The sequence below is a fragment of the Pteronotus mesoamericanus genome, unplaced genomic scaffold, assembly GCF_021234165.1.
Source record: "Pteronotus mesoamericanus isolate MK-2021 breed Mesoamerican mustached bat unplaced genomic scaffold, CSHL_Meso_final scaffold_408, whole genome shotgun sequence".
Lineage (NCBI taxonomy): Eukaryota > Metazoa > Chordata > Mammalia > Chiroptera > Mormoopidae > Pteronotus > Pteronotus mesoamericanus.
This window is the reverse complement of record NW_026555315.1, coordinates 3,948,060-3,971,894: the sequence shown is the minus strand read 5'-3', so window position 1 is coordinate 3,971,894 and position 23,835 is coordinate 3,948,060. Positions and strand designations below refer to the sequence as shown.

General features: G+C 56.3%; 1 protein-coding gene across 1 annotated transcript; it reads right to left on the bottom strand.

Annotated features, from left to right (window-relative positions):
• Positions 1 to 943: 943 nt before the first annotated feature.
• FBF1 (Fas binding factor 1) lies at positions 944 to 21,365 on the bottom strand. Its single transcript, XM_054593224.1, has 29 exons — positions 21,252 to 21,365; positions 20,167 to 20,252; positions 19,592 to 19,619; positions 18,795 to 18,836; positions 17,331 to 17,424; positions 16,651 to 16,711; positions 16,022 to 16,072; positions 14,387 to 14,528; positions 13,831 to 13,908; positions 13,143 to 13,262; positions 12,695 to 12,833; positions 12,424 to 12,557; positions 11,752 to 11,851; positions 10,146 to 10,625; positions 8,743 to 8,831; positions 8,520 to 8,578; positions 7,358 to 7,513; positions 7,124 to 7,224; positions 6,787 to 6,993; positions 6,034 to 6,141; positions 5,814 to 5,953; positions 5,606 to 5,724; positions 4,850 to 4,972; positions 4,579 to 4,764; positions 3,957 to 4,133; positions 3,729 to 3,866; positions 3,505 to 3,622; positions 2,286 to 2,401; positions 944 to 1,677 (listed from the first exon to the last, which is right to left on the bottom strand). Exons 2-29 carry the CDS (start codon positions 20,167 to 20,169, stop codon positions 1,594 to 1,596), a joined length of 3,393 nt encoding a protein of 1,130 aa, XP_054449199.1. The 5' UTR covers positions 20,170 to 20,252; positions 21,252 to 21,365; the 3' UTR covers positions 944 to 1,593.
• Positions 21,366 to 23,835: the final 2,470 nt, after the last annotated feature.

The following is a 23,835-nucleotide window of genomic DNA, read 5'->3' as shown; positions in this document are numbered from 1 at the left end:
TTCAGCAAACTGGAGCTACATGAAATTGCATGAATCAATGTAAAAAAATGAGAAAAAAAAGTTTGCACAACAATATATACAATACCATTTAGACAGATTTTTTAAAAAGTTTTAATTAATGATGGGGGGTAGGGAGAAATACATCAATTTGCTGTTTCATTTATTGATGCATTCATTGGCTGATTACTGTATGCACCCTGACCGACTGGGAATGGAACCCACAACGGTGGCATATCGGGATGACACTCTAACCAATCGAGCTACCTGGCCAGGGCTAAGCAGATTTTTAAATACACAAATCAATATTGTGTATTATTTGTGGATACATATATAGAGTGAAACTAAAAATGTAAACAGAAGGGCTATCTCAGAATCATGTATGGCAAGAAATGAACAGTAGTTGGATTAAAAAAAAAAAGAATACAGCAATTTAAGGGGTCCAAGATGAAGACTACAAATTGTGGGTAAAGTAGTAAGGTCCCTCTGAAAGCTGTTCTGAGACCAAGGCACAAATTGCCCACTCAGCCCACCCTCCTCTGCCTTCCTGCTCACGGGGACACTTCCTTCCTTCGGACCCCGATTAACTGCCCGCCCAGAGAGGCCGCTTTACAGGTAATTGCGATCCCACCCCTGCCCTCAGGCACCGTCCGGCTGGCCAGGGCCCACACTGCCTGGGGCAGGGGCGCACTCTGGTGTGTCCCTCGGGGTTGCTCAGTGCTCTGTATCCTCCCAGGGCAGAGGCCCTCGCTCAGTCCTCTTCATTCCCACTCAGCTATGGCTCGTGGCAGGCGAACAGAACAAGAGAATCCTTCGTGCCCTGTACCCCCTTCACCCCGCCCCCACCCCTCCATCACCCCCAGTGCCCCCCATCCCCTGCCTCTGGGGTAACCTATTAGAAAAAGCCAACAAGGCCAGTGTCCATGCCGAGCTAGCCACTCAGGCAGCTGGGAACAAGGCAGGGACTTGGCGTGAGCCCGCCCGAGAGCATGAAGGGCCAGCTGAGTCCTGAGAGCGCTCCAGGCTGGGAGGTAAACTCTGGCTGGACACAGCACCCCCTGCCCTAGCAGCCTCTGTCCCTGACCAGGAGGGTAGAAGGCCCTTCAAAACGTGTGGTCCGACTTGACGTCCCTCCCCATTAGGGAGGGGCACGGTGCAGCCTCTGCCGGCCTCTTGGGCGGGGAGGGCAGGAGGCTGCTTGCGGCATCCCTCGAGAAGACCCCTGCCTCAGAAGAGGCCCAGGTGACAAGACCCCCAAACCACCTGCCTGTAGAGGAGGGGAGGGCCACAGAGCCCAGTCAGGTCCTGGGGTCTGAGCTGGACATCGTGGGACAAGAGAACCACAGCCGAAGCTGACTGTGTCTCGGGGCTGAGATGCTCTCCGCATTGTCTCCCCTCTGGGGCCGTTGCACCTCGAACCCTGGGAGGCATGGTGGCACCTGCCCGCCTCAGCCACCAGGTGGTGCACCTGGAAAGATGGCCCGGGTGTCTGTCCACAGGCAGGGCTGTTCTCAGGCCCTCGCTGAAGCTGGCGGCCAGTGCGGCTGTGGGGACAGTGTCAGGGTCTGAGTTCTCTGTTGAGGAGGCGGGGGCCCTTCAGGCTGAATGGGAGATCATGTTGTAGGAGGCTTTCTTCAGCGTCTCCAGGAAGAACCGCTCATTCTCCAAGAAGTCTCGGTCCTGGAAGGCAGAGCTGGGTGAGCAGTCACCCTCCGGCCAGGTCCTGGGGCGTGGGCGAGGGCCTGACAGCAAGGCGGGTCCCTGCGTGGTGGCCCCGCCAGCCCTTACTGGGGCCCCTTCCCACTTACTCCCTGGCTCTGGGGCTCTGGGGCTCTGGGGCAGGGAACACACACACTGGAGTGGGAGAGCAGGTATCAGTCCTGGCGGGGCCATTCGCTAGCACCTGGCTTCACCCCATGAAGCCTGTCTGTGAGCTGGAGACAGCAACATTGCCTGCCTCGCAGGGCAGGGGGAGGGAAAAGGCTCATCATGCACACAAAGTTTTCGGTACAGAGCCTGAAACGCAGGAAGCACTCTGTAAGGCATGGCTGCTGCCACTGTTGTCACAGGGTCACTGAAATGCAACTGAGACAATACAAGCAGCGGCTTGCAACAGAATCGGGCCTAGAGGACAGGCCTCAGAGACGGTCACTAGGCAATCTGCACGGTTATTCTCCGGGGGTGGGCTTGGCCCTCCCCTGGCCAGGATGTGCTCCTCTCTGCCTGTGTCCTGACCTGCTTGTCACCAATGTGACCACGAGGGGCAGTGACAGGCCAGGGCTGCTTACCTTCTCGGCTGTGTGTTTCAGCAGCACCAGCTTGGCGTGGAGGAGCGAGGGGCCCAGGCTGGCGGGCGGCTGGCTGCCCTGAGGATCGCTGGGAGCTGGGGCCACGGCTGAAAAGGCTGAGGGGGAGGCAGGGGCTGAAGCTGGTGGGAGGGCCGGGCTCCACAGCCTGTCTCCCTGGGGCCTGCTGTCTCACCGCCGGCGGGTGCAGCCAGGACCAGCCTTCTGGGCGTATCCACCAACTCTCAAAAGCCTTTGAAAATGCTCATGGGATTTTACTGGGCAAGGCCAATTCTAGGAACTTACTCAAGGGTAAGAATCAGCAAAGGTGAACAGGTGTATGTAAAATATTTCCACTGACATGCTGTTTATCTTAGTGATAAAAAAAAAAAAAATCACCCAGGAGCCCTGGCTGGTGTGGCTCAGTGGACTGAGTGCCGGTCTGTGAACCAAAAGGTTGCCAGTTCGATTCTCAGTGTAGGGCACATGCCTGGGGCCAGGTCCCCAGCAGGGGGCGCATGAGATGCAACCATACATCAATGTTTCCCTCTTCCTCCCTTTCCCTCTCTAAAAATAAATAAATAAGACCGTTTTTTAAAAAAATCACCCAGTATAAAATCATTAAAAATATGGAACAGCCTCATAATGGAAACATACTGATTAAAAATTATGGTTCAATGTTTAATTACTGATATGAAAACATGCTCCACATGTATTATTTACAAATAAAAAAATCAAGGTACAAAACAGCATATATGATGTCAACTTTGTTTTTAAACACACACACACGGCAGTCTAGCATGCTATGCACCAACATGTTAAAAGGAGCTTTCTCTAGAGAGTGGGGCAGAGAGTGAATTTAAAAAGAGGTCTCCTGCCCTGGCTGGGTGATTCAGTTGGTTGGAGCATCATCCTGTAAACTGAAAGGTTTCTGGTTTGATGCTGGGTCAGGGCATGTGCCTGGGTTGCAGGTTTAGTCCCTGGTCAGATGTTTTCTCTCTGGCATTGATGTTTCTCTCTCTTTCTCCTCCCTTTCCCTCTCTCTAAAATAAGCAAGCATGTCGTCAGGTGAGGGTGAAAAACAAAAAGTTTCCTCCCTCTATTTTCAAATTTATTTTTCTATAATGAACACGCATTCCCTGTGTAAAAGGGTAGGTACGAGGTGACTTAAAAACCCAGCCAGCCCCCGGGGCCAAAGCCCGGTCCTTCTGCAGCCACTTACCGCTTGGGCCGGAGGCCGCCAGGCCCTGGCCCCTGGAGAACAGCCCCCCCAGGCCGGAGGGCAGGTCCTGTCGGACACGATCCAGCTGCAGCCTCTGCTGGGCCAGACTCAGATGCTCCTGTCCCCCGTCCCCGGAGAAAACGACACAGATGTGAGAGCTGGACGCTGGAGAGAGGGGTCAGTGGGGCCAGACTGGGGGGAGCCAGAGTTGGGAGGGGCCTTGCCTGGTGCACGTGCTGCTCCTGCTGCTGCAGCCATTCCTGCTGCCGCCGTACCAGCTGCAGCCGGGCCTGCTGCTCTGACTGCACCTGCCGGGCCTCACGCAATGCCCGCTCCCCCTCCTCGTACTTTTCTGAGGCCACCTACAGGGAGGCCACCTGGGTCAGCCAGGCCGGCTGAGGTCAGGGAACCTCCCAAGCCCCGGCCACGCCCTGGGCTGAGCTGCCTGGCACCTGGCTCATCCTCTCCACCTCCTCGGAGCGGAGCCTGATGCGCAGGGCGGCGGCGCTGACCCTCTCCTTCTCCAGCCGCAGCTCCTGCCGCTCCCGCTCCAGAGCCTCCCTCTCGGCTGCCAGCTGGTCCTCCTTGGCCCGGAGCTCGCTTGCCCTGATCTTCAGCTCTGCCTGCTCCTGGAGATGGCAAAGCCTTCACTGAATTACCCTCTTGGGAGCTGAGGTGGGCTCTGCTCAGGGTTTGAGAAGCCTCTGGCCAGCCCGCTTTGTTGCTGTGGCTCCACCTGACCCTGACTCTGGGAGGAGGTGGTGAGGTTAGGGGGTCCGGTCACAGAGGCCTGGGGCCAAGCCTCGGTGCCACCCGTCACCCTGGGCTCAAATTCTCTAAACCCCCGTTACCTTATCTCTGGAATATCTAAGTCATAGGGATGTAATGCAATTGAGTGAGCGATGTGTACAGAGCAACTAGGACAGTGAGATGAAGTTGTTACTACACGATTATTGTGGTTTTAATCCCGATGCTCCGTTGCTGTGCCCTTTGCTAAGCCGATCCATCCCAACGGAGGAGCAGACACTGAGGACTGGGAAGGAAGGGGGCAGGGCTGGCGGCTCGGGGCCCTACCTTGACCAGGCTGACGAGGGTGCCCTCCCGCTGGGTGTCCACCTGCATGGCCCGCTCCGCCTCTCGCTGGGCCCTCTCCTTACTCAGCTTCTGCTGCTCGAAGAACTCGGCCCACTCGGCGGCCAGGCGCCGCCGCTCCTCCCCACACTTGCGCATGACGGACTTCTGCTCCTCCAGCAAGGCGCTCTGGGAGGAGGGCGTGAGGGCGAGGGGTGAGCGTCCTGGGGCACAGCGGCAGGACGGCGGGGGAACGTGGCATGGCGGGCCTCACCTTGGCCCTCTCCAGCTCCTCCCGCTCCACGGCCATCTGCTGGGCCATGACCCTCCTCTGCTCCTCCAGGGTGCGCTGCGTGGACTCCGCCTTGGACTGCTCGGCACTCACTCGCCAGCGTTCCTGCGGCCAGGTCAGGGCTGAGAGCGGGCTCCCCCTGCTCCCAGCGAAGCCTGACTGCTGTGCAAATCCACCTGCGCCTCACACACTATGCCACAAATGCCTCCTTTCCAGAGAGATACAAAAGGAGGGGCACCCGAGAAGGACTCAGGGCCAGCTGCTGGGTGAACTGTAACGGCTCAGGGTCCTCCGCTGCGAGGCCCCAGAGGCAGCAGCATCCCTGCTCCCTGAATTGCCAGCACTCAGCCTGCCTGTCTCCCATCAACCAAGCAGGCAAAGCGCTGGGGTGGGCATGATACCGCATATGCCAGGGGACGTGGGCGTTTTTAAAGAGTAAAGCTTACTCTTGTATGTGAAAGTATATAGGAAGCTCGAAATACGTTGGTAAGAGCATTTCTCCCAATGTCACAGGCATCGCCTGTTGTGACAGATTCCAGTGACTGAAAAGAAAGTGGAATGTGCAGCTGATGGGCAGAGAGGGCTCAGCTGCGGAAGGCAAGGGCACTTCTGGAGGTGGGGAGGCGGAAGCAGGGGCTGGAGGGGCAGGAGGCATTTCAGAGGCCATCCTGAGGCCATGGAGGTGGGCTGGGAGCGCTGCTGACATGCCCGGCGGAGCCCTGGGGGAGGACGGCCCACCTGCTCCAGCAGCCGGCTCTGCTCGTTCAGGCGGGCCTCCATCTTCGCGATGACCTCCTGGAGCCGGCTCCGCTCCTCCTCCATGTCCCGCTGCTGGTGGCCTAGCCTCTCCTGCAACGCTTGGGTGGGGGGCCACAGGGCACTCAGTGTCCGCCCATCTTCCCACCGAGATGGGAGAGGAGGAGGGGACACGCGGCTCACATGGTACCTCGGAGCTGCTCGTCCCGCTGCCGGATGCCCAGCTCCCGCTCCTGGGCGGCCGTGAGGTGTGAGGCCTCCACACGGGAGGACAGCTCGTTGAGGCTGCTGGAGAATTTCTCCATCTGCTCGATGACGCCGTTCAGGGACCTGGGGAGGATCCGGTCACCCCGGCCTGGGGACCCCAGCACCTGCCCCTGGGGTGGGCAGGGCCTGGACTTCGCCAGTACCTTGTGTGGGAGGTGGCACTGGTGACAGCGTCGATCTCTCGGTCCTTTATCAGCTTCAGTCGCTGCAGTTGCTCCTCGTGGTCCTTGCGCATCTCCAGGATGGAGGCCCTGCAGGGTCGCGGGCAGGGCGGGCTGTGCGCTGCTCCTCAAGGGAGGGCCGTGCCGCCCCTCCCCGTCCCCTAGGCACTGCCTCAGTTTCCCTAGCTCCTCAGCCTTATCTGTCTTGGTGCCTTAACACCAATGCCACAGCCACTCTCTAAGGGGGGGCCCTTCTGTTGTTCAGCAAAGGGCACTTCCACAGAGGAAGAGACAGGTGTGCCTGCGCTCTGAGCAGCGCTGAAAGGCCGGCTCTGCCCTCACCAGCCAACTCCTTTATTTACCTTTTCTTAGTTTTGTTCTAACCTAGGAAGGCAAGCAAAGCGGCCCACCAGGCACACAGTGCAAACCGCATCCAGGGTCGGCCTAGTAACTAGACTCAAGGGGTCCGGCAGGGGAGCGGATGAGCTTGGGATGAGTCAGCTTGTGGTGGTCTGCTGCCGCTAGGCCTGGCCCCAACAGTGAGGCCCTGTGGGCGCCCCTCCCCCATTCCTGGGTGCGCCAGGTCAGTGTACCGGCCTGGGTTCTCACCTGCAAGGAAGGGGTCAGGCCTTGGTTCAAAGCCTGCTGAGTTACGGCTCTGGGGGTCTCATGGCAAACAGGTCCTCTGAGTACCCTTGAAGCCTGCTCCCCCGCCCGCCTGGGCGGCCCCCTCACCGCTGCAGCTCCCGGAGCCGCTCCATCTCCTGGTCCTTCTCCTGCGCGGCCGCTGCCAGGCGCCGTTGGTGCTGGGCCGTGAGCTCAGCTCGGGCCCTCTCGGCTTCCTGGCAGTGAGACAGGTAGTGGGCAGACAGCTCCTCATTCTCTCTCCGCAGCCGCTCTTCCCGTTGCTGGTACGATGTTTCTAGCACCTTGACACGGCTTCTGCCAACAGAACGCCCAGCCGTGAGGCTCAGAAGGCGAGGGAGGCCTCCCGAAGGGCCTCCGGGAGCACAGTGGCCAGGGCAGGCCATGAGCCTGGGAGAGCCCAGGAGGCTGCAGGCAGAGGGGGTACCTGTGAGCATTCTCGATGAGCTCCAGGTCAGCCTGGTGTCGCTGCTGCAAACTCTCCAGCAGCAGCTTGTGCTGGGTCCGCTCCAGCTCCAGCTTCCGCACCTGAGAGGGCAAGAAGGGCCACTTGGAGGGCGGGGAGGCAGGTCCCTCAGGCTCCCTGGGGAATCCTTCCAGCCCCCAAGGGGACACCTTCCTATCGCGACACCGCCCTCACAGGCAGCCGCCCGACCCTCACCTGGGCCTCCAGCTCTGCCAGCCGGGCCTGACTCTGCAGCAGCTCGGCCTGGAGCTCGGCCGTGCCACTCTGAAGCTGCACCTGAGCTGCCAGGAGCCGCTTCTGATGTTCCGTGCCGGGCAGCAGGCTCTGTGCCAGGGACTCTGGGAGGAGGGACTGCAGAGAGGGTGAGGGGCATTCCAGGGCGGCCGGGGGCAGGGGCTCTGCGAAGCTCAGCGGCCTCCGGCCCTCTGCTCACGGGCCTCCCAGACCCTGCACCTGATCTGGGGCTGTAGATGGGCACAAGGACACGACACCGAGAGCCTGGGAAAGAGGCGCTGGAGAGTCCCACGGTCAGTGCGCCTCCCCTCTCAGGTCTGGTTAGGAGAGCGAGTCTCCCTTCTTCCTCAGAACACCACCCTCCCCAGCAGTGTCCAGATTTCTAGACAAACAGCCAAGTCCGAGCAGTTTTTCTTTTTCTTTTTAATTTTTGAAAATTTACTTATTGATTTCAGAGAGAGGGAGGGAGAGGAAGAGACAATGATTTGTTGTTCCGCGTGTTTATGCGCTCCTTGGTTGCTTCCTGCATGCGCCCGACTGGAGGTCAAGCCCACGACCTTGGTGCATCAGGACAGCGCCCTAACCAGCTGAGCTGCACCAGGGCCCCAGCAGTCTTGACGACGACAAAAGTCAGGACCCTGACCCCTCTACTAGGCTTCCTGCCCTCGTGTTGATGGCTGCCCTGCTTCGCCCACCAACCCCCATCTCCAAGGGGGCTCCTGGGTTACCAGGGATATGCTCCTGGGGGGCCAGGCCTCCGCAGACCCAGGGCTCCGAGGTGACTACCACACCTGGGGAGCAGATGGAGGTGTGGAGGGGGGATGGCGAGAACGGAGGAGACTTTCTAGGTTGAACTGAGACAACTGCGGCTCTGCTTTCTGACTGGAGCATTTCTGGCCACCCCTGCCTGGGTGCCGCCTCTAACTCCCTATTAGTGCTGGCACGTTAGCACCCAGCTCTGCCCGCCAAGGCTACAGGTGTAAGAACGTGCCGGCAGGGGGAGCCAGGGTGCGCTCTCTGGAACCCTAGCAGGCTGTCACGCCAAACCACGGGGGCTGCCGCTGAGGATGGGAGGCCTGCTTCATGGGCCTGGGGCCTACACCTGTTTGTCCGCCCTCCCTACCTGGACAGGCACAGAAGGCCCCGTTGGTTCCTGGGAGCTCGGGAAACGCACCGCAGGCTCTGAAAAACCAAGAGCAGAGAACTGAGAGGGAGGCCCACACAGGCCCCAAGGTCTCGTGTGTATTTTTGTGTTCCAGCATCGGTGTTTTCTGGGAGCCCCAAATGAAGCTCAAGGTGCCTCTTTCCTACCCAGATTTAACCCCCAAACAAAGCAGAAAACAAACCAGTGCCGGAGAGGTCTCTGGGGGCTGTGTCCTTCTTGGAGTCACCTTCACAGAGGGCCATGGTGGCCGGGTTCCATGATACGGGGGACCTGAGGACACAGAAATGGGGGGCAGTAAAGGAAAACAGCAGCTTCACATCATCGACCAGAAAGGCCCAGTGGCTGGCAGCTCCCTGAAGCGAGATCTCAGTGGGTAAAGACACGGGGCTCCGGCTTCACTGCGCTGGACACAAGGTATCAGACACCGTAAACGAGTGGCCCAGGCCACAGGGAGGCCCAGTCCAGCGCACAGCGTGCCTCTCACCACCCTCGGCCCTGGCTGCAGGCATACCCCACGGCGGCAGGCCGCGCAGGCGGCTTTGGCGCTGTTGGTCCTGAGATCCCCTCGGCAGCTGCTTGCTCGAGCCCTCGGGCGCTGCCAACAGGCTGGCTGAGGGAGCAAATGCTGAAGTGAAGGTGGCCAGGTCCAGGTTAGGCTGGACAAAGCCGGGACAAGGCCCAAGCATAAAGCTGTGCTGCTACCCTCCTCCCAACCCCCTCCCACCGTCCTGTCATGGGAATCCCCCCAAGCCGGAGCCGGTGGCCTTCCAGAAGCCCCTCCCTGCCCAGTGCCCACCGCAGCACAGTGAGTGCCCAGTGACCATCTGACGACAATCCCGGGAGTGACAATGGGGATGTTATAGGCACCAGAGTTGGGTTCAAGTTCAAGGCCTTTAGACGGAGGCCTTCTGCTCCCTCTCCTGCCAGGCCCAGCTGTCCTTGGGGATCCTCCCCCTCTCCTGTCTGCTGTTCCTGCCTCTCTTCTTGGCCCTTGGGTCAGTGGCAGAAGCTCCCCGCTTGGTTTCAGGTCCAGGTCAAAGCCGCCCTCCTCGTTTACACCAACCCCAGGGCTGAGTGACGTCCCTGGCCTGTCACTTCATGTCCCCTTTCCTCTGGCCACACAGCATCTTGTCACTCCTTCTGAGTGATCCCAGCCTTTCCAGCCCCTTCTGCCTTCCTGCCCTCCGGGGTCACTCACCATCCTGCCCCATAGGACCGTCGTTCTATGGCTTCCCCCCGGGAGTCGCCTCTTGGCCCGTGTCTACTCTAAAACCCCCAAAGAGCACCAGCAGACGTCAACCCACATGCGCGGCACTTCCTTCAGCTCAGGCCAACAAAATCGCTGACCACTGGGGCACTGGGGCTTTGCCAGCCCACGAGCACTGTAGGCAGGGCCCCTGCTCAGAGGTGACCGCATGTCTGCCACATCAGGGCATCCTCCGTCTCCACCTGTCGAGTCAGCGCCAGTCCGCACAGCAGCCGGGCACCCTCTGCGCAGCGCCCGGAGGAAGCGTGGGGAAGAGGCGCTGCTCCCTGCACCCTGCCCGGTCCTCCCGCCCCGAGAGGCGCGGCCCAAGCCCGTACCTGCCAGAAGGGGGTCGGCTAGCCGTCCCCACCCTGTTCTGGCCCTTCGGGGCCACAGTGTACTCTTCCCTGGCCAGACCTCGGGACTTCTTCAGAGACAAGGCGTGGCTCAGCCAGTCCTCCTCCTCTTTTTCCTCCAGCAGTCCCGGCTGGGAAGGTTGGCTGGCTTTGGCAGGGGAATCTGCGCCCTTGGGCGGCGGTTTTGCCCCCAAGGAGGGGGAGGGCAGCCCCGCTGGGGCCGAGTGCTGGCCTAGAGCAGCACGCTGGCTCTCGGGACCCGGCACAAAGGGCGTGGCGGGCGCAGGGCCTGCCCTCCGCGGTTCTCTGGTGGGAGAGGGAGGGAGCAGGTCCTCGTCTTCGTCCTTGAGGCCCAACCAGTCAGCTCCTCCCTTCCGGGAGTGGGGGGGGCTGGTTGTCACTGGGGTGCTCTGCAAGGAGCTTGGTTCTCCCTTCAGGTCTGTGCCACCTTCTGCTAAGAACCTGCTTTAAGACAGAGAGGACGGGGTCTAGGGAAGGGCGAGCAGCCTATCCCAGGAGCCCCTGAGCAGTCTCCCCTCCGCTGCTGGGGTGGGGGACTGTAAGGCCCACGCCAAGGAGTCACGGTGCCCAGGGGCTTGGCGTGGCCAGCCTGAGGCCCCGAGAACATGGGGCCCACATCAGTTCAGGTGGCGGCGTGGTGGCAGCTGAGCGGTTTGTAAAACACCATGACACACAGACATCTTGAAGTCTGTCACATGAACCAGGGACAACTGCATCTGCAGTGAACAGGACCAAATGACACCACAGGCACCTGTGCCCAGGGCAAAAACCAGTTGGATCAAATGGTTTCCCAGCAAGTCATTTTGTTCCCTGTTCATTTATTCGGTCACTGCCTGTGTGTTTTACTGGCCAGTGGCAGCAGGTCCCAAGGTGAGGACACACTGGGACTGGAAACAAATGCTGGTGTGTACAGAGGGCTATTTAAAGAGAAAGAAAGGCTGGTGCAGCCAACATGGTATAATGTTAACAACTGCTGAGTCTGGGCAAAGGGTAGGGGAGTTCTTTGTACTGTTCTTACAACTTTTCTATCAGTTTGGAATTTCATTTTTTTAAGTTAAATTTTTTAAGATTTTTATTTATTTTTAGAGAGGGGAATGGAGGGAGGAGGAGAGGAGAGAAGCGTCCATGTGTGGCTGCCTCTCGAGCGCCCCCTGCGCTGGGCCGGCAGCCCAGGCCTGTGCCCTGACTGGGAACCGAGCCAGTGACCGTTTGGTTCGTGGGCCGGCACTCAGTCCACTGAGCCATGCCAGCCAGGGCTGAAATTATTTCAAAATACAAAGTTTAAAATATACACTGAGAGAAAAATTCCAAATTCAGACAACTCCCCTTTTCCCTCCAGGGAGGCCAGCAGCAGAGCTGGGGCCCAGGCTCCCCCCGGGGGCTGGCTGTGCCACGTGGCCTGCACTGCCAGGACTGGGCAACCTCCCTCTCCCTTCAGCCCCCGCAGAGCCAAAGCCTTGCGCAGCGCAGCCTCCCAACAAGACCGCCGGGTGGGATGGGGCAAGGCCGGTCTGCTCCCCAGGGGGCAGCGTGTCTCCAAGGCCAAGCCCCCTGCAGGCCCGCTTACCTGACCGACTGCCGGCGGGACTGCCGGCCCTCGGAGGAGCCCACGGTGGGCTGATAGGCCCCAAAGATGAAGTCCTCATTGCCCCAGGTATCTTCTTTGTCTGTGAATGAAGAAGCCTGTGACCTAGGGCAGGGGAGTCCAACTCTGTTGTGGCTACAGGGCTCTGTTTTTCAAAAGCTGACCCGGCAGCTTGCCGTGGAAGACACGGGCAGGGGCAGCTGCTTGGCAGGAGGCGGGGGTGAGGGGCAGGGCTCCACTCCAGCGCTCGGAAGGCCATCGGGGAGCCGCGAAGAACGCACTTGTGGGGCCCTCCCCCACATCCCTTAGGTGAGGCCACTGAGCTAGTTGTGTGTGTAACAAGGACGATTCAGCAGGTAACCCCTGGGCCAACGCTTTCAGAAACGCCACAGTGGTTTTCAAACTCTGAGCTGCTACCTATTAGCTGGTGAAGCCAATTTATTGAGTTGCAACAAACGTATTTATAAATCAAGTAGCATATAAATAAAAAATAGCAGTATTAAATGTGGTGATTATGATTTCGTAACTCGTCTTAGTTAGAAACGTGCACAATGTGTGCGTGTCACGACGTAACGTGCATTTCTTATCACGGGCTGTGGGGAAACCTGCTCTGGGCACCGCCCCGCCATCTCCCTGCCCCCCAAACTTCCTCACCCTGTGGCCTCTGGTACCTCCCATCCAGCTTGAACTCCCGGTGCTCCCCGGTGTCTGGACGAGCCAGGTGCTTGGAGGCAGTGCCTCGACCCAGCAGCTCATCCAGCTTGGAGCGAGCGGGGCGGGGCCCTTCCCTGCAGGACGGAGCACAGGGCGGGCTGTGTGAACGCCAGGGGCTCCTGGGGCGCCCACGCTGTGCCCGCCCTCTAGCTTCTTCCGGGACCTGCAGCAGCAGCCTGGCCAGGGAGTCTCCCCTCCTAAGGATCCTTACGGGTCTCCCGTCTGCCTCCTCTCTGCTTTGGGGCTGTCTCCAAACCCCAGGGTGGCCATGAGGTCGTCCTCGTCGTCAAAGAGCAATTCTTCTTTCTTTCGGATGGGGGTGTCCCCAGGAGTTACAGGAATGGAGGGACCTAAGAGTCAGAACATGGGGCACAATGCCCTCAACTGTGATGTCCGGATGGGTTGAGAGACATGTTTCTCTGCCACCTTGACCCTTGGATCGGGCAGCAGGCATTGAACATATTTGGTTTGCCCATAGGACCTGACCCACCCTCAGGCTTGCACACCCTACGGCCCTGTCCTGAGATGAACCATCTTTTGATCCTGGATCTTAGTCCTGAGACGTGCCTGGTGGGTCTAAGGCTCTGCACTGGGAAGTTCTGTTACCAGGCTGCCTACAGCATCTTCCCCAGGACAAGAAACAAGCCCACTCTCCCTACCTTGATCTCTGGCTGGGGCCGGGCCCTTCTCAGAAGCTGCTTTACTCTCTGTCACAGGAGGCTTCCTGGCGATTCCTTCCTCATCATCAGAGAGGAGTCCTGCCAATGGGTCTTCCAAGCCTCACAGCCGGAGGGGAAGCACACGTCAGACTGCACACTCGCTTCAGGACAAGGAGCCCTGTGCTGCGCTGGGGGAGCTACTATGCCGTTATCAGCTGCTCTGATAGAGAAATGCGCCCCTGCACATCGGGAGGGGCCTGTGTGAGGGGCTCCGACACAGACCAGCCGCACGGGGAGAGGGAGCGGGAGAGCACCCGGGGCCTGCGGTCCAGCGTGGCTGTGCCAGGCCTGCCTGTGACCCCAGACTCTGCTGCCTGCACAGCCTTCTGGAAACGTCCCTAGGCATCAGGAGAGAAGTCAACATCCATGTATTCATGAAGGGAAAGGAATTTTTCCTATACTCTATAAAATTTTCGGTTTGATATCTGGTTTCAAAGTCCTTGCATATAAGATTCCCAGATATCCAGGTGAGTACACATAATTAGTCCCTCCCTGGACTCATGAGGAACTAAATCAGTGGCACCGGTCATCTGCTCCTTGTCTGTGGGCAAGCAAGTAAGTGTTGCCAAGGCTACTCCACTCCCCAGATTGGAGTGTCCCAGAAGCATGACTGTGAGGCCTGTGGTACCTTCAAAAGAAAACTTCTTGGACTGATGCCCAGAGCTGCTGGGAGGCGGAGATGGTTTCATGGTGGGAATGGTAACCCCTGCAGGAAGCAAAGAGAAGGCAAGGCCGTGGGTCTGGGTCTGTCCTGGCCATGGTTCTTCCATGACTGGGGCCGTGAGGGCTTGCACTTCTTCCAGGTGGAGCTGAGGGCTTATGGCCCTGGACACAGCCACTCTCACCGGCTTCTGGCAGGGAAGCATAGTCTGGAAGCCACCTGCGCCGAGTCACAAGGCCCTCCAGAGACACGGGCTTGAGAGGCACAGGCTGCCGTAAATTTTCCAACTTAACTCAAACATGGACTGCTTCTCCAGGAGCTGCCATGCTGGATTTAGGGGATCGAACAGGCGTAGGAAGCAAGCTCAACTTGTCCCCCTTCCCCATTATCATCACTCACATATAAATTAGCTCCTAGCCTCTCCATCCCAGGCAGAGAAAACCCTCAGGACAGGAAAGCTTCCTTCTAAGCATCTTCCACATCCCCAAAGCTCCTTAGATCTGAAGAACTATGTCCCACTCACCTTTCTCACTGGCTGTTAACATAGCAGCAGGTTTGGGGTTGCTAGGCAGCTCTTCTTTCCCAGAACCCTTTGCAGCACTCTTGCTAGGGGCTAGATGAGTCTTCTTCAGACCTAACACATCGGCATCCATGTCATCCAGATCCTGGAAAAGCAGGAAGGAGGGGGGAACCCCCACAGGCACTCGGCTGGCGGTTGCTAGGCACCTCCATGTTCCCAGCAGCCTGGTGGTGATGTTGCCTTTTTCCACGTGGGACAAATGGGGGTCTGGCCAGACAGGGTTACAGAGCAGGACAGAGGCAGGACCGAAGCACAGTCCTCCGAGTCCTCACACACCCAGCCTCAGGCAGGCCCGGGTTTCAGGCTGGGACCTCCTAGCAGCTGCTGTCCGTGCTAGGACAAGGCGGGGCTTTCAGCAGCTCCTCATAGACTCAGTCAATGCTGAAGCTGTCTACAGACGAAGCCAAAAGCAGGACCCCCAGCCCCCTAAGGGACGGCTGCGGGTCAGTGAGAGGGGGCCTGAGGCTTTTTGTCCAAAGTCAAGGAAAAATCTGGATTCCTTAGCCTGCCGGGGTCAGGGGAAGTGAAGTGCAATGAGAGGCAGGAGTGTGTGAAGAGAATGCCGTTCTGTGTTAATGAATGTTCCATGGTGATGACATTGAAAGCCACACGAACCAAGCCAGGACTGCCACTGGCCCTCAATACGGACCCACTGAATGACAATTTTGGTAAGGGGGGCAGTTGGTGCCCCAGGGGCAGAATTGTGAGGAAACAAAAGAAAATGAGAAAACTACTCAGAGAAAGGTGAGCTGGGAAAGAAAACAGAACCACAGGCAAGCAAGGGCAGTGGTGGGGGCTTAGCTCATGGTTCTGGAATGAGAAACTCAAAGTCACCACCAAAAACTGAGTCGGGACTCAAGGGTTCTGTGCAGGGTCCCAGCTGGCTGCCTTGGGAAAGTGATTTCAGGTCGAGGTTAAAGAAGTTCAATCTGGAGCCAGGAGAACAGACTGCAGTTCCTCTGGGCCCCACAGGGCTGAGAGTGAGCGCCCAGCCTTGACAGGGAAGGCGGCGTGTGTGAGCCGGAGGGGTTTTGGGTCCGGCAGGGGGGCGCTGCCGGAGGGAGGGGAGGGAGAACTGAGGGCGACTGGAGGCTTTAGACTCTGGCCAGGCCACTTGATAGAAAAGTCTTCAGAATTTACATCTTGAAACTCCATCGCCAAGATTAGCTTGGAGCTTGAACTGATCAAAGGACAGCTGTACTGAGGGACTCGGCAGGGGATGTGGGGAGACAGGCTAAGAATAAGCTTTAGTGGAGGCAGTCTCCTCATCTCTCCCCCCAGGGGGCAGGGAGTGGAAGGGACGCAGCCCGGTGAGTTTCTGGGTGGGAGCCAGTCCCATGTCACCAGAGGCCTGGGGCCTGATGTGTCTCCGGGTGGGTGAATCTCTATAGGCCAGGAAAACGGATTCTCTCCCAGAGGGGTGGAGGGCAATAGCTCATGGGTGAGCTCCACTGTTGCCCTAGGAAGGGCTCAGAACACAATCTCTAAAGGGAGAAATTAGAGGGAGAATGAAGGCCTGGCACGAAATATGGGCACCCCAGCCCACAGGCTCCCCGGCCGTGCAAGCTGCTTCATTACCTTCATGGCCTGCAGCAAAGCCTGAGGATCTGCCTCTGAGACGTCCGAAACCTAAGTCCGCAGGAGGGGAGGACGCGTGTTAGTCGGGGCCCTTCGGAGCTCAGGGCTCTGGCCCCCGAGGCGCTGCTTCTGTTAGGGCTGGGGCAGAGCCCTGCCAATGGGGCATAAACAGGAGGCTCTGTCCTCCTGTGGGGCTGGGTGTTGTTTGTAGTCGAACCTGCGCAGGTGTGGAGACCCAGAATGTGCTGCCGCTTTCACTTCCTCCCAACTGGAAAGACCACTCCCATCAGATTGGACTTTTTTGAGTCCGACAGGACTCAAACCACGCCACTTCCCACCCCTGTGACTGGGCAGCAGTGGAGTTTATTATGGAAGCACCGTTCCAAGGGGCAACAGTCCAGGCTCCCATAGCGGCCATGAGCTCTAACTTCTAGGTCATCTCACTGGTAGGAAGGAAAAGCATGTTGCTTTGGGCATTCAGCAGCCCTTGGGCGTTGTTTTGCTTTAAGAACAAACTGGCTCTGCAAGGCCTTCCAAACAGTTCTGTGAGCGGCCCCTGGCCACCACACCCAACTCACTGTTCCCGGGGATCGGCAGAGGCTGGGGAGTAGGGACTGGACCAGGCTCACCTCGGCATCAGCTCCCGCCAGGTCTGCGATGGCGCCGTAGGCATCGTTGTCCAGGAGGGACCTGCAAAGGGGCGGCATCAGCACCCACCTGCATCCCCTGGGCACTGGGTGAGTCTAAAGAAGGGGGGCTTAGAGAGTCCAAGTGAACGGGGAGAGATACTCTTCTCTGGGAGAACAGAGCTGCTAAAAGGAATTTCACAGACCACCTAGTGCAGTGATTTTTAACTTTTTAAAAAAGGAGTACAGCCTCTTTAAAATCGAACTGTTGGAAACAACAGGTAAAAGAGAAAAACAGATCTGCTGCAGCTAAAATGAAGACGGATTGGAAAATTCAAAAATCTCTGCCCTGTAGCTCAATTGTCATGGGAACTTTAGAAGAACAAACAACCTGAACATCACCAATCTAGGCCAATCCTCTTATTCTGAGGGTAGGGAAACTGAGGATCAGAGAGGTTCAGGAATTGGCCAAGGTCACACAGTAAGTAGCAAATGTAGGACTTCTCCCTGCCAGTTCTGACCACCTTCCATCCCCCAGGCTCCATTCCTGAGTGGGCAGCTAAGGGAGGATGAGGAGATCACTGACCTCGAGAGCGGAACACACAGAAGTGCAAAGTGGGGGAGGGGAGGCTGAGCGTCTGGACGGAACTGGGTCGCGGATGCCCATCCAGGCCTGTGCTTACTTGGCTCTAGTCCTTGCAGAAGGGAGCATCTGGGCTCCACCTGCGTTATCTCTGGCATGTGAGGCGAGCTTAGCAGGCTTCTCAGGTGGTGTCACTGGTAAAAAAGAAAACAGAAAAGATGTCATTCGGCTACAGAGAACTGGAGTGAAGGTGAGAGGAGTCGCAAGCTCCTCCCCAAGCTGTCTCTCAGAACTTCCCATGGAAGGAAGGGCCCATTTGGAGGAAGGGAACAGGCCCCATAGGCAGGCTCCAATGTCACCCCTTGAAAAACCTGAATGGGGGAGAGGGCGGTGTATTTCCAAGCAGGAGGGCAAGCCTAAACACCAGCGGGCGACACATGAAGAACCCACTCCCACCCCATCCCCACAGAAATGCAAAAAGAACACCACACTTCCAAGGGCCAAAGCTGTCAGCTGGAACGCAAGGGCATGTGCGTTCCCTTGCTGGTGTTGGTGGGGTCTCCTGGGCCAGGTCAGGGGAACCTCAGCCTTGCTGTCCCTGCTGTCTGCAGTGAGCTTTGCGTGACACTGAAGCCCTGTTCCTTGAAACATCAAAGATGGACACACAGGCTAAGGGACTAGTGCCCACAATAATAAGAAACTCTTATTATTCCAGTTAAAAAATGGGCCAAGAACCTGAACAGACCTTCTCCAAAGAGGATAAACAACAGCCAATAAGTACATGAAAGGATGCTCAACATGAGGAAAATGCACATTGAAGCCACAATGAGCAGTTTTTCGCCCACTAGCAGAGTCAGAATCAAGCAGACAGATGGCAACAAGCATCAGCAAGGACGTGGAGAAACCGGGACCCTCTCACACCGCTGCTGGGAGCGCATAAAGGCACGGTGGCTGCCGAGAGTAGATTGGCGGTTTCTCAAAAAGTTAAATATAGAGTTACCATACAGTCCAGGAATTCCACTCCTAGGTTTACATCCCCCTGCCACAAAGCACACACAAACTTGTGCAGGAATGGCCCTAATTCATTATTCATAATAGCCTAGGTACCGTGTAGAAACCACCCAAATATCCATCAACTAATGAGTGAATAAACAAAGTGTGGAATACCCACGCAATAGAACATCGCCCAGCCCTGGAGAGGAATGGAGAGAGGGGTCCTGAAGACATGGTAAATGAAAGAAGCCAGATGCTGACGCCTCGGACTGCGCGATTCCATTGTACAGAAATTGCCCAGAAGCAGCAAATGCGCAGGGGAAGGAGGTAGATCAGCGGGGCCCGAGGGCCAGGAGGGGAGAGCGCAAGGAGCGACTGCTCGGAGGCACGGAGTTTCTCTGTGGGGGACGGAAGGCTCTGGAATTAGACTGTGGTGATGGTTGTACGACTTTGTGAATAAGTAAAAGCCATTGAAATGTACACTTTAAAAGGGTAAGTTTTATAGGAATTATATCTCAATTTAAAAAAACAATCAAGCCTAAATCAGGGGATTCCAGGAAGAGGCACTTACTCTCGTCCCCCAGGAGGTCACCAAGGACATCAGCAATGGAGCCTGGAAGAGAAAGGGTGGCGCCATGACTTCGGCTGGAGAGAGTGGTCCTCACGGCCTCCCACCCTGAGACCACACCCCGGACCTCAGGGCTCGCAGACCCTGGACCTTGGGCCCTAGCGCTGTCTGCACTGGCCACGAGATGCTTTCTCATTCTCTGGCAGCAGGTCACATCGTCTTATTGAAAGACCCCAGGGTAGAAATTGAAAACAATTTGCTCAAAGGAAGATGGTGCAGCTTTTCGGTAGACCCTACACTCTGTGTGACACACTGGCCGACAAGCCGATCCCCCAGACTCTGCACCAAGCCCGGTGTGCTTCTTCAGGAAAAGTGTCCAAGGTTGCTGGCACATACGAGCTTCTTTCATGCCAACACCCCCTAATCCCCGTCCACCTGAGAACCCCCAGAACTACTCTGGAGGCACACGTCCTCGGCCACCTTCCCATGGGCATGTGGCAACCCGAGGGCGAGCACTCAATCTGTTCTCGCACGTAGCTGGAGTGCCCTCACCCCAGCTGTGTGCTTCTAGATACAGAGGCCAGGGAGAAGGATTTTCTTCCCGAGTCCCAGCCCTTCCTTACTTCTGAATTACTTTAAGGGCCAATGGGGCAGCACAGGGAGGCCCCTAAAAGACCAAAGCTGCCTGCAGAATTAGGGGAACCGCCAGGAACATTCAGGCATACACAGTAAGCTACTTTTGGACCCAAGGTGCAGGAATTGCTTTTGGCTTAAGGGTGATGTTCCACCTCTCCACTCACCTTTCAATCCCTTCTTGGTCTTTGGTGCCTAAAAGGAGAAAATTAAATCACTTTGAGCGAAATCAAACAATGAAGGTATGTTGAAACTGAGAGCACACAATGAATTGTTTTGCCTTTTGCCAAGTTACCAGTGGTGAAAGGAGTGCAGATGGCATTTGGAGACAGAAGCCCTTCGTGCTGTCCCCGAGGTTCTGAGAACAGACTCATTCAGAGTGGAAAGGGCCTCTACCAGCAGAGGATGCCACTGTGGGTACCTCCCGCCACCTCAGCCCCACTGGGGCAGAAATCTCCCCCTTCCCCTGATTTCCAGATGCCACGCACAAACCCTCCCAGCCAGGGGAATGTCTTCCTCTATCCCATAGCCCCAACTCAATACCAGCAACAGACGTAAAAATGCTTCCAGCAGGACATTCAGAGGCTCGGAAGAAATGCTTGAAATGTGCTATCAATGTTACTTCCCTTGGCCTTTGCCCAGGGACCACCTCCTGGTCCTGGTCACCCAGCCTACAGCGTTCTCCCTGCAGTCAGGATCGCGGGGGTGGGGGCGAGCTCACATTTCCAGGCATCTTACGCACCATCTCCAGGCTCTGGGGGCTGCTTGCAGCTCCTTCTCGGCCTGGTCCAACTCATTTGAATGCTGCGCACAAGAGCCTCGCGCTCTCTGGTGAAGAAAATTAAAGGGGTTGCTTAATATTGATGTAGCCTTAACCACGCTTAGGTCCAAGGCCTAACGAGGCTTCTCTCTCTCTCCTCATTCAAGAGGTCACGACCTATTTCCCTAAATTAAAAATTCCTTACTGGAGGAGCAATTTAGATGAGAAGCAAAGTGCTCTGGGTAATTTGATGAGCGTTCGGAGCCTGGAGATTCCACGCATAAAGGGCCATGCTCCTCGTCCCTCGCCCACCCGAAAGAGGACGCGGGACGGCAGGTTCGGGTCTCAGAAAGGAGCTACCTGGCTCTTCGGCCCCCACACCTGCCCAGGCAACACCGCGCCTACTTTGCAGGCAGCGTTCAGTACCGTCAGCGCAGCCGAGTGCCGGCTCCGAGACAGTGCGTGTCTCCACCGACAATGTAAGTTTTTTTCCTTCACACTAACTATAAATCCGACTCGCTCCATTAACAGAGAGAACTGTTTTCTTCCGAGTTATCACGCTCTCCCGTCCCCCGCGCTCCACGTCACGAGCACCGGCCTTGGAAGAAGGGAGTCGGAGCGAGCCGTCTCTGTTTCCCTGCTGTTGGCCTGTCCTGTTAGGAGAACGCAAAGGTTCTCTGGGGTTACATCCAGGGACCACGCTGAAGGTTCGTGTTTCCCTTTCTACAACGGCACTTTCACGACCTAGGAGTGCAAACTCGCTGTGTCTCACGCCACGCCCAGAACTTCCGGTTATCCCCTGTGGGTCGTGTGCCAGCCTCCTAGACCACGGGAACCTCTCCCAGAGGCTTGCAGAGTCTACGGGTCCCAAAGTACCATCAGGCCCTCGCGTCTGCTCAGCCTACTCTAGACAGTCATTTTAAAATCCCGAGCCCGCCCCTTAGCAAGGGCCCTTCCGAAGGCACCCCTCAGTCCCGACCCTTGCGCCCTTCCACGCGTCACCCATCCGCGCACCGAGCCCCTCTCCGCCCCAGCGCAGCTTACGGTCCTCCCAGCCCCTGAAATACCCCGGGTTACGCGCCATTCCTTTCGGAGGCGCAACCGCTGGGACTTGTCCGAGCCATAGCCGCGGGTCTCAGTCAGGCCTCCCGCTTCGGAGCCCCGCGGAGCCCTTCTTTCAGTCACCCAGCCCCCTAAAGGAAGGGGAGACGCGAGGCATCCTGGGAGTTGTAGTCCGCGTCCCGCTCACCTGCCAGAGCAAAGGGAGCAGGGGACGCCAAGATAAACTACACTTCCCAGGGTACCCTGCAGCGGCCGTTAGTCGAGACCCGGCCTCGGTTTGCGGCGCTGCGCGTTGCTAGGAGCCGCCACAACGCCACTAGAAGAAGACTGCTGTCTCCTAGGCTGGTGGGAGTCTTCCTCCTGCCATTCCCTGGAGGCCAGGGCCCCAAAACCGAGCACACTTCTGAGACCTGACTCGTGACGGGGAGGGTGTGAGAAATGTGTTAAGATCGAAAGATTGACACGTCAAACCATAATTACGTATTTATCCCACATTCCAGAGCTTGGGGAAGCTGCTGAGACCTTCCTGTTCAATTAAGAAAATCCGAGATGTAAAACCAGAGTGAAACCCAGTACCATCACCAATAAGAGCATAACACAGATTTTATTAAGGGACTTTCAATTTACAAAGGAAAAAGGGATTAGTGCTTTGGTTTAACCGCAGGCCAAGTAGTGCTGGCTGGTCACCACTGTCTAACCTCGATTGACACGCCCTGGACCCAGGCACCTTCTCCACTCTCCCGCCCCTCTGACAAGAACAGCCCGGGACGAGTAACGAGACACGCTAACTGCATCTTGTCAGGTAGGAGCCAAACTCAAACCTCAACAGTAAAAGAAAAAAGGTAGCAAAGTAATTATACACTCCAAAGGATACAAGTCTTATCCTTGCATGCATAGCAATTGTGAATAAAATGGTGTTTACGAAGTACTAGTCAGCAATCTGAATATTACGTGGAAGCTCACGTATTTGTTACCTATGGAACAGTCAACAATATTGTGGCAAAACAACTTACTTGGGTTCAGAGCTCTTAAAATCACTTCCAATTTACCATGTTCTTCCTGAGATTATGAATGGTTCACTTAAATTCAAGGCAAAATTGAACAAAAACCCCTTGGAATCCAGGAATTTGCAGGTCTGCAACAGCTAACACCTGGTAACCAGCTCCAAAGTTTCCCTATATGTTTCTATGTTTACTATCCTGGACCACAGGAATAGTTACTGAAAATGTCAAGTATGTACAGCTAAAGGCAACACTCTACCACCAACATTTTAAAATGAAAAATCATTTTAGTCATTTACATATGACTTGGTCTAATCCTTCAAGAATGGAGTAATTTTCAATTAGTTGAAATGATCTCTGCATTATTCCAAGAAAATGATCAAACCTTTATGAGAGTCAGGAGGATCAACAGAAGACTCCCGGTCTCGGGTGAATAATCCTTTTCCTGCCTCTGCTCCTCTCTCCAGCTGCAGAAGCCGCTGCTGCTTGAAGACAGCCTGTAACTCCAGGCCTACCTTCCACATGTGTAAAAAGATCAGCAGCTGTTACAATCCACCTGTATGTATTCTCTTCCTTCCCAATAAGATGGAAAGAACTCGGAAACGGGGAGGTGGGACTAAGCAGCACTCTCCAGAGAACTCCAGGATCATGAACTTGAATCGGTGTATTCCTCTGGTAGTCTCGATGGCTCTGAGACATCTTACAGCAATTACAGATTTTAGTACCATCGCTTCAGGCGGGCCTCACTCCTTTTGTTTGTTCTTCGTGTTACCCATACCTAATTATCCTGTCTTAAAATTCTTCAGAATTTGAACTTAATTGTGGCACACTTCCCCTCTTCAATCATTCTATTACAGTTGTCCGCTTTTTCCCCTTTGCCCCCTCCGCCCAGCCCGCCCCTCACCCAATCGCACTGTCCCTGTCCACACCTCTCATACACGCGCTTTGACTCGTCCCTTCCCCCTCCTTCCACGACTCCCTCCTCTCCTCCAGCTCAGTCTGTTCCTTGTTTCCATTTTTTTCACTATTTTGTTCATGAGAGTCCAGTTTTGAGGTCATGCAATATGTCTTTTATATCACTGAGTGTTAAGTATCCAGTTCCATCCATGCTGTTGAAAAAGGTAGGCGCTCCTTTCTTTCTGTGGTGTAGTGTTCCCTTGTGTAAATGTACGAGTTTTTTAATCCACGCATCTACTGATGGGACACATGGGCTGTTTCCAACACTTAGCTATTGTAAATAGCACTGCTGTGAACATAGGGGTGCATGAGTGCTTTAAAATTGGTGTTTCAAGACTCCTAGGGTATAATCCCAGCAGTGGAATTGCTGGGTCAAAAGGCAGTTGCATTTTTAATTTTTTTGAGGACACTCCATGCTGTTTTCCACAGTGGCTGTGCCAGTCTGCATTCCCGCCAGCAGCGCACTGCAGTTCCCTTTTCTCCACACTCTCAACAGCACTTCTTATTTGTTGATTTATTAGATAGCCATTCTGACAGGTGTGAAGTGATACCTCATTGTGGTTTTCCCTCTTGTAAGTACAAATTAGTGAGCTTTTCCTACATCTTTATTCTTTGATTACAGTGAGTGAAG

What these genes read in the sequence shown, in the direction of transcription:
- FBF1 (XM_054593224.1), bottom strand. An exon ending in CAGAGACCTCTCCGGCACTG is followed by an intron (nt 8,579 to 8,742) that starts GTTTGTTTTCTG and finishes TTGGTTTTTCAG; the next exon opens with AGCCTGCGGTGCGTTTCCCG. An exon ending in AGAGCCGGCTGCTGGAGCAG is followed by an intron (nt 4,973 to 5,605) that starts GTGGGCCGTCCT and finishes ACCTGGCCGCAG; the next exon opens with GAACGCTGGCGAGTGAGTGC.